This window comes from Loxodonta africana, chromosome 14 (genome assembly GCF_030014295.1).
Source record: "Loxodonta africana isolate mLoxAfr1 chromosome 14, mLoxAfr1.hap2, whole genome shotgun sequence".
NCBI classification, from domain to species: Eukaryota; Metazoa; Chordata; class Mammalia; order Proboscidea; family Elephantidae; genus Loxodonta; species Loxodonta africana.
Genome location: NC_087355.1, coordinates 16,228,323 through 16,238,206, shown reverse-complemented (window position 1 = coordinate 16,238,206; position 9,884 = coordinate 16,228,323). Strand labels below are relative to the sequence as shown.

Sequence of the window (9,884 nt, the reverse complement as noted above, 5' to 3'; positions counted from 1 at the left end):
GAGAAAGAAAAAGAGTGAGAACAGAAAGGAGGAAGGGAAGAAAGCCTCCTGAAAAAAACCCAGAGAGGTCCCTCTGCAGAGAAGCGGCAGCTGTCCGGCTCACCTGCGGAAGCGCCTTGGAAGGTAGGGAGCGCCTAGACGGAAACCAGGCAACAACGTTGTGTTTCCTGAGCTGCAGCAGTGTGCGCCGCGGAGACAGCTGTCCCTGTGCGGGCGTGTATGCAAGTGCGTGTGCGTGTGCGTGTTCGTGTGTGTTTGCTAACTGTGCCTCCAGGATTCCGACAGTAAGCAGAGATGTAGGAAAGGCAAACTTAGACGGCTGCTCGTCGTTACTTGACCTGCCAGTTGCTCCTTGCTGGCTGTGTAGACGAGCACCCAATCGACCCTGACTCCCTAGGGATGGAAGGAAGGGTAGCGATGGAGGGAGAAGAGGAAGTAGTTCTCAATTTGAGGGAAAATGCAGAAAAGTCAGGAAAAAGGGGGTTCCGAGCAGGTGAAATCTTAAATCTGCAGCTCTTCCCTAACGCGCAGGCAATCAGTCTTCGGGATCATTAGGGAGAGGACTCAGGGACCGCCCCTTCTGGGGTCTCAGAAGGAGGAGGGACACTACTGCCTGGCGAGGTGCTGCGCTTTGGCGCCGAGTCCTGCAGAAGCCCCTTTCTTGTTCCCCGTATGATCCCAGCCCCAGAAGTCCCCATGGTTGCTTCCCCTAATACCCAAGCACTACAAGTCCTAGACCAGAGCTTCAGCACCGCGGACAGCGCCCGTTAGCATTCCAGAGCCCGGCAACTCCTGGGCTTGTCTTGTAGGGCTAGACTTCCGAGTGCACCCCCTAGTTGAGCTAAACTCTAACCAACTCTTTGTTTCTCTCTTGTCTTCTCTCATTCCACCCTCCGCCCACCTCTGTGCTGCAGCGAGCGCCCTTAACATGCGGCTGACGCTGCTCATGTCCGCGGGCGTTCTGCTGGTGGCTTTGCTGCCCTGCCCGCCTTGCAGGGCCTTCCTCAGCCGGGGGCTTGACTCCGGCGCCCGGCAGGCCCCGCAGCACCCCCAGCCCCTGGATTTCTTCCAGCCGCCGCCGCAGCCCCAGCAGTCCCAGCAGCCTCAGCCTCGGCCCGTCCTGCTCCGCATGGGGGAAGAATACTTCCTTCGCCTGGGGAACCCCAACAAGAGCCCCGCTGCTCCCCTCTCGCCTGCCTCCTCGCCCCTCGCCGGCGGCAGCCGCCCCTCGCCAGAAGAGGCGGCCAACTTTTTCCGCGCGTTGCTGCAGCAGCTGCCGCTGCCCCGGCGCTCGCTCAACAGCCCCGCGAGTCCCGGGGAGCACGAAGTCGAGAGCGCCCTGGGCGGCCACCAGGAGGCAGCGGAGAGGAAGAGGCGGTCCGAGGAGCCTCCGATCTCGCTGGATCTCACCTTCCACCTCCTCCGAGAAGTCCTGGAAATGGCCAGGGCTGAGCAGTTAGCGCAGCAAGCTCACAGCAACAGGAAACTGATGGAGATTATTGGGAAATGAAACAGTGCGTGTGGCCAAAGATTCTGCATTTAGCACAAAAAATAACAAAAATAAATACAGTATTCTGTACCATAGCGCTGCTCTGATACCATTTGTTTATTTTTATATAGCTTGAAACATAGAGGATGTACACCGAGAGAGCCTATAATCCTTAATTAGCATGCACAAAGTGTAATCACGTGCAGTAACAACAAAAGAAATGTTACTTGTATTGCCTTTTAGTTTCCGCTTCCAGGTTTCTTTAGTGGTGTTTATCGAGACTGTAGAAACGGGAGGAACCGTTTTGAGGAAGCAGACAGAAGTCATCCAGTTGTTTTTGCTGTGGTTTGAGCTAAAGAGAATGCTGTTCTCTTGGGTGAGTGGATGATGCAAAATCTGTAAGCTCTTTTGAATCAACTTTTACTTGTGAACGTTTCAGTAATAAAACATCTTTCCAATCCTTGGTCAATTTGGTTGTGTAAGACAATGTCGAATATTTATATTTTTAATAAAAGCTGCATTTTTCCTCAGACATGGGACATTCTCAGCTCCCAGCTTTCTCCAAACTGTCGCCAGCACAATAAAAAACAAAACCAGAACAAAGCTCCCGAACAACAACATAAAAAAGCTCCCTGCATCATTTTACTGTTTACTAAAAACACAGACAAATAACGTCAGTGGCTCCTACAGATCTGTTATCACCCTGGGCTCATCTCTACCTCAGATTACAATTCCTTAGAGATTGAGTTAATTTGGAAAATTGCTTCCAGCTCTAAGACTTGGTAATTCTATAAATGAAACATAGGTCCACCATGGAAATAACATTTAAATCTGATTAGCTATAAGATCTAAAATAATCGGGAAGAGAGGAGAAGGGTCGAGGCAGGGTATTCCTCCAAAATCTACTGCGAAAATGCCACATTTTTTCTATGAGACAGACTCACTTTATCAAGACACTACCTGGACACCATAATTTTTTTTCCAACTATCTCCCGATGCCTACTTCTAATATGAGAAACTTAATATCATCTCCACTTAAAATAACTAAATTTAGTTGCCATAAAATGGCACTTGTGAAATTTTTTCTTACAAAGGGCATTTTGACTTTTAGAACTTCACAGATACCATCCACATTTATGTCTCTGCCAGGTGAATCACTTTAATTCTTAGTAATATAAACTATTCACTTCTAAAACTGAACAGTATATCTAACAGTATGAATTCACCTTTGGTGGTTTAGTTACAGCTTAAAAATTCAATCACATGTTTAATACTTCAAAACTAATTTGGGAAGAAAAACAAGTAATTAGGGATGCTTTAAATACACTTGACTAGTAGATTCATAAGAAAATAAGAAACACCAAATAAACCACTATAAGACTACATTTTTAAAAACTGCATTTATTTAAGAGCTCAAACAGAGTAGGGTTATAGCATGTTCTGAAGGAGGGACTATGATAGGATGAATCAAACATGACTTAAATATATATCTGCGGGGGTGTTACGTGTGTGCTGTTCTACAATTTACTGCATTGGTGCCTCAGTGGATACATGAAAAAGTAGACAGTTCCTGCTGGAAGGTCTTTGTCAATTAAAGTGCCTGATGCCTGAATATCTAGAACTAAAATTAGAAAAAACATCACAAGAGATGTCCCAGACCTTCACCTTTCTGGCTGTGAAAGTGTCACCAAATTCGAAGAGCATTTCTGGATATCCAGAGAATCTATTACGGAAAAGAGGAAACATCTGTGAAACAATTCATACCTTTGGTCAATGATTTACCTTTTGTCCATATATTGCTAAATCAGTCACTTCTGCGTGAACACTGCGTTTCACTGACCACCTGCATTGTCAAAGAGGAAAGGGAAAAAGAACTACTGTGACACATAACAAAAAGCCAGTGCGTGTAGAGACAAGAGCGTAGTGCCCATTTTTTCAACACCTGCCACTTGCTACTGATGCACGAACACACACACCCACCCTATACACCCTTCATAATGTTTCCCACCCAATAAAGATGTGCATAAAATCAGGTTTCTTTTTTCCAATGCCTTCTGCAACTATATTCTCAAAGTATTATTTTCTGTCAATAGGATAGATAAATCATCTGGAATTAAAGTTTTTTTGTTCTGTTTTTTGCAGAAATCTTGTTTGGGGGTCCCTTCATCATCTGCATCATATTAATTTCATCTGGGTTCCCTGTAGCCTCTGTGAATCTCAGCCAGGCAGGCAGAGGGGCAGCAGTTGGAGTGAACATCATTCACTCAGGGAGTTCAACCAGGAAAAGGAGAAGATGTGGCGAGCTGGCTCAGAATCAGCTCCTTCCCTGCTCCCTGAAGCTGCAGCTTGTCCCTGGAGAGGAGAGGCCTCAACTCCAATCTGTAACAGAAGAAAACAGGACTTAGAGGAAAAGGGGGCCAGTCCTTTTAGGGTTGGTCCAGCCACTTCTCTACTGAGAAGAAAGGATAAAAATAATAATTATATGGCACATAATTATTATCAGGGGCGGAAAGCAAGCTCAGGTTATCTTGGCTACGTTCAAGAGCCATGAAAGCAATTCACACTCATGATCCATAAAGGGGCAAGAATATTACATGCAGTGGAGGAAAGCTCTTGGAAAAAAGAGTTCAGGCTATTCTACTTTTTATTTTCTCTTAAAAGTCCACTTGTATGTGATTTACTGAGATGAAAATCATAGTGAAACTAAAAGGAGTTTGAGTTTAGAAAAGCCTGCAGAAGAAAAAAAAAATCCTTATTAAAATTACATTGACACACTCAAAACAATATTCTGGGACATATTAATATAATCTTCTCTTCACTGCTAAAGTAAGAAGTTTCTACCAAGATGTGAATATACATATATATATACATTTTTTTTTTCCCAGAAGTGGATTTCTAGGCCTTTCTTCCTAGTCTAGTAGGAAAACTCCACTGAAACCTGTTTAGCATCACAGCAACATATAAGTTTCCAGCGACAGAAGGGTCATAGCTGCACATGAGGCACATTGACTAGGAATCAAACTCAGGCCTCTAGCATGAAAGGAAAGAATTCTACTACTGAACCACCTCTGTACCTGTGTGAGTGTGTGTGTGTGTGTGTGTATATGTACCTGTGTTAGTGATAGCTGCACATGAGGCACATTGTGTGTGTATGTGTGTGTGTGTATATATGTATACACTCAGTATAATTTTTGCAAAACTGCAGGCTTAGTTTTGAGCAATTAATGAAGGCATTTTTCTTCTCCATGAAACAAAATCTTATCAATATTTCTTTTATAAATACCTGACAGACATAGGTTTTGATTTTGAAGTAACTGATCCACTTAATCTTATAAGTGAAAGTCATTTATATTGCTTGGGGTTTGAAAACATAACTTAATGGAATGTGGGAGAATCATAAAGAAGTCTCGGTGAAATACATTGGATGTATGACTCAAACTCCCTACATTTTAAAGCACCATGACAAACACAGCTCTTCCTAGGAGAACAACCAAAAATAGACAAATACCTTCTGATAACTTCACTACCCCACTGGATTAGAACGCTGCTGATTTCAAAGCAATGAGGTAGCCGCATGCATTCAGCTCAGAAGATTTCACGAAGCTGCTATATGAATGCACAATGCCTGGCAGAGGCAAAGCAGGACTTTGGTTAAATATATTGTTTTGTTGCCACTCAAAATAGCTTAGGGTGAAAAATGAGTGCTTGGCCTGCACCTTACCAGATTTTACTCTAAATATATGTTTTGAGGTGATGCTTCAAGACCAACAAAATTATTCCAAGTGCTTATGGCTTTGAGAGCATTATCCTTCCCAGTGCCTTATCTGCTCCCTGACAGAAGATAAAGGAGGACCATGAAATCATACTAGCCACAGTGGAATAAAACTGAAGCATATAGTTTTTGATGAAGGAATATTCTAACACTGAGTGAAATTGGGCTCTTTTTAAAAAAGGTGTTACTGGATTTTGTCGGTAATGGGTTAGATAGCTCAATGTCCTTGCAATTGAGGTGGAAAACACATCATCTTGACAGAATCCTGTGCATGTTGTAAACTCCAAACTCTTCTCTTCCCCATCAGAGTCTTCTTGCCCTCACTAAAGTTAAAAAAAACAAATGGCATGGGCATATCACTGATGAGGATTAAAGACTTGTTTACGCCCATTCTATTTGAGTGAATAATGAATTCTGCCTAGGCGAGCAGACCTAGGGTCCATTTTGTACCCTCTTTTCCTTGAAGAGGGAGCCCTGGTGGCCCAGTGGTTAAGCACTCAGTTGCTAACCAAAAGGTCGGCAGTTTGAACCCACCGGCTGCTCTGTGGGAGAAAGATTTGGCAGTCTGCTTCCGTAAAGATAACAGCCTTGGAAACCCTATGGAGCAGTTCTATTCTGGCCTGTAGGGTCACTATGCGTTGGAATCAACTCGACAGCAACTCGACAGCGACGGATTTTAGTGTTTCCTTGAAGCCAATACCTCGTCTAGAGAAAACTTCCATGGCAGCTGTTCCAAAGTAAATAAAGGGTAAAATCAGTTTAAGGTATTTTCTGTGAAGAGATATAATCTTTGGGAAACTGCTGGTGTCTAATGAGCCATTGAGATTACTTTTATTTTTGTGCTTTTTCTGTACTCAAAACAAACAAACAAATCCGTTGCCATCGAGTCGATTTCGACTTATAGTGACCCTATAGGACAGAGCAGAACTGACCCATAGGGTTTCTGAGAAGAGCCTGGTGGCTTCAAACTGCTGACCTTTTGGTTAGCAGCTGCAGCCACCAGGGTTCCTCTCCTGTACTAGGTCTTAATATTTACCTTCTATTGAAAACTTTTTAGCTGTTAATAGCTCATAGCCTTTAAAATTTGTGATCAAATAGCTTGGATTTGCTGCTTTTAAAATCCCTACGTTTCTAGTCAGTTGTTAAATTTCTCCTCCAACCACTATGGACTAATGTTGTCTGTCAGAAAAGAAAGGCCGATTCCATAAAGGGCTCAGGAGGTAGCGGGGTTATCCTGAGTGTGCTTAGGTGACTACACCGTTTCCTTGACCTCGATTCTATCAACTTAACGACCCACAACCCATTTTAGCAAGTTCTGTGCAAAGAGACTTAGCCTGATTCTGAATCCCAGACCAGCCACTTATTACCTGTATATAAAAAAATATATATAACTTGGACAAATTACTCATCCTCTCTGTGCCTTAGTTTTCTTCCCTGTAAACTAGAAATGAGAACCTACTTCACAAGGTTATTGAAAACTCTAAATAAGTAATAGGCAGAAAGCATCTTGCACATGCCTTGCTTATATTACATGTTTTATAAATGTTCATTTTCTTTCTTCTGTCTTTCTTACATCAGCAAAGAGGCTCCTCTGCTATGCAGAATGACTTGTGGGATTACTTATGACAAACTATTTACAATAGAAGGAGCCCCAGGGGGCATAGTGGATAAACTCTTGGGTGCTAAAGCAAACTTTCGCAGTTAAAACCCACTCCTCGGGAGAAAGATGTGGCAGTTGGCTTCCATAAAAGATTGAGGTTGTTGTTAGCTGCTGCCAAGTTGTTTCCGATTCATAGAGACCCTATCTTTGTACAACAGAATGAAATACCGCCCAGTCCTGCACCATCCTCACAATTGTTGTTATGTTGGAGCCCACTGTTGCAGCCACTGTGTCAATCCATCTTATTGAAGGTCTCCCCCTTTTTCATTGACCCTCTACTTTAACAAGCATGATGTCCTTCTCCAGGGACTGGTCCCTCCTGATAACATGTCCAAACCACGTGAGATGAGGTCTCACCATCCTCACTTCTAAGGAACATTCTGGCTGTACTTCTTCCAATATTCGGTATTCTTCTCCATCACCATAATTCAAAGGCATCAATCCTTCGGTCTTCCTTATTCATTGTCCAGCTTTCACATGCATATGAGGCGATTGAAAATGCCATGGCTTGGGTCAGGCGCACCTTAGTCTTCGAGATGACATCTTAGCTTTTTAACACTTTAAAGAGGTCTTTTGCAGCCCATTTGCTCAATGCAATATGTCGTTTTATTTTTTGACTGCTGCTTCCATTGGCATTGATTGTGGATCTAAGTAAAATAAAATCTTTGACAACTTCAATATTTTCTCCAGTTATCATGACGTTACGTATTGGTCCAGTTGTGAGGATTTTTGTTTTCTTTATGTTGAGGTGTAATCCATACTGAATGCTGTAGTCTTTGATCTTCATCAGTAAGTGCTTCAATTCTTCCTCACTTTCAGCAAGCAAAGTTGTGTGATCTGCATATTGCAGATTGTTAATGAGTCTTTCTCCAGTCCTGATGCCACATTCTTCTTCATACATTCCAGCTTCTTAGATTATTTGCTCAGCATACAGGCTGGATATGTATGGTGAAAGGATACGATCCTGACATACACCTTTCCTTGTTTTAAGCCACACAGTATCCCCATGTTCCATTTGAATGACTGCCTCTTTGTCTATGTGCAGGTCCCTCGTAAGCACAGTTAAGTGTTCTGGAATTTCCACCGTTTGCAAAGTTATCTATAATTTGTTATGATCCATGCAGTCAAATGCCTTCGCAAAGTCAATAAAACACAGGTAAACATCTTTCTGGTATTCTCTGCTTTCAGCCAAGATCCATCTGACATCAGTAGTGATATCCCCAGCTCCATGTTCTCTTCTGAATCTGGCTTGAATTTCTCGTAGTTCCCTGTCTATGTACTGCTGCAACCATTTTTGAATTATCTTCAGCAAAATTTTACTTGCCTGTTATATTCATGATATTTTTTGATAGTTTTTGCATTCTCTTGGACCACTTTTCTTTGGAACGGGCACAAATATGGATCTCTTCCAGTCGGTTGGCCAGGTAGCTGTCTGCCAAATTTCTTGCATAGATGACTGAGCACTTCTAGAGTTGTATCTGTTTTGTTGAAACATCTCAATTGGTATTCTATCAGTTCCTGAAGCCTTGTTTTTCACCAATGTCTGCAGTGCAGCTTGGATTTCTTCCTTCAGTATCATTGGTTCTTGACCACATACTGCCTCCTGAAATAGCTGAAAGCCAACCAATTCTGTTTGGTACAGTGACTCTGTGTATTTCTTCCATCTTCTTTTGATGTTTCCTGTGTCATTCAATATTTTGCCCATAGAATCAATCCTTCAGTATTGCAACTTGAGGCTTGAATTTTTGTTGTTGTTGTTGTTCTTTCAACTTGAGAAATACTAAATGTGTTCTTTCCTTTTGGTTTCTCTATCTCCAGGTTTTTGCACATTTCTTTATAATTCTTTGCTTTGTCTTCTTGAGCTGCCCTTTTCAGTTCTTTTCCTTTATCATTTCTTCCATTAGCTTTAGCTACTCTAAGTTCAACAGCAAGTTGCACTCTCTTCTGACATCCATTTGGTTCTTTTCTTTCTTTCCTATCTTTTCAATGACCTTTTGCTTTCTTCATGAATGATATCCTTGATTTCATCCCACAACTCCTCTGGTCTTTGGTCATCAGTGTTCAATGTGTCATACCTATTCTTGAGATGGTCTCTAAATTCAGGTGGGATATACTCAAGGTTGTATTTTGGATCTCATGGACTCGTTTTTAATTTTCTTCAGCTTCAACTTGAACTTGGATATGAGCAATTGATGGTCTGTTCTGCAGTCAGCTCCTGGCCTTGTTTTGACTAATGACATTGACCTTCTCCTTTGTCTTTTTCCATTCCAATCACCAGTAATGCATCTTGATTGTATGTTTGGATAATTTCAGACTGTAGAAGTTGGTAAAATTTTCAATTTCTTCATCTTTGACATCAGTGGTTGGTGCATAAATTTGAATAACAGTTGTATTAACTGGTCTTCCTTGCACACATATGGATATTATCCTATCACTGATAGAGTTGTACTTCAGGGTGGATCTTGAAATGTTTTATGTGACAATGAATGTGATGTTTTTCTTCAATTTGTCATTCCTGGCGTAGTAAATCATATGACTGTTCAATTCAAAATGGCCAATACCAGTCCATTTCAGCTCACCAACCAAAAAAAAAAAAAACTAAACCCATTGCCATAGAGTCAATTCCAACTCATGGTGACCCTATATTTGGTTTCAGCTCACCAAAGCCTAGGATATTGATCTTCAAGCATTCCGTTTCATTTTTGACAACTTCCAATTTTCCAAATTCATACTTTGTATATTCCCAGTTACTAACGGATGTTTCTTCTCATTTTGAGTTGTGCCGCATCAGCAAATGAAAGTCCCAAAAGGTTCCAGGACCCATAAAGATTACAGCCTTGGAAATCTTATGGGGTAGTTCTCTATTCTATAGGATTGCTCTGAGTCAGAATTAACTTGATGGCAATCAGCTTGGTTTTGAAGTATTTACAACAGCATGATGCCAAGTAAGGAAAGACAATTTT

General features: G+C 42.0%; 1 protein-coding gene across 1 annotated transcript; it reads left to right on the top strand.

The window, feature by feature from the left end:
* Positions 1–928: 928 nt before the first annotated feature.
* Positions 929–2,055, top strand: CRH (corticotropin releasing hormone). The gene has a single exon (XM_023546054.2). The coding sequence runs from the start codon at positions 929–931 to the stop codon at positions 1,508–1,510; it is 582 nt and encodes a 193-aa protein (XP_023401822.2). The 3' UTR covers positions 1,511–2,055.
* Positions 2,056–9,884: the final 7,829 nt, after the last annotated feature.

Excerpts from the sequence above, each read along its gene's own strand:
- CRH (XM_023546054.2), top strand. The coding sequence starts at position 929 with ATGCGGCTGACGCTGCTCATGTCCGCGGGCGTTCTGCTGGTGGCTTTG.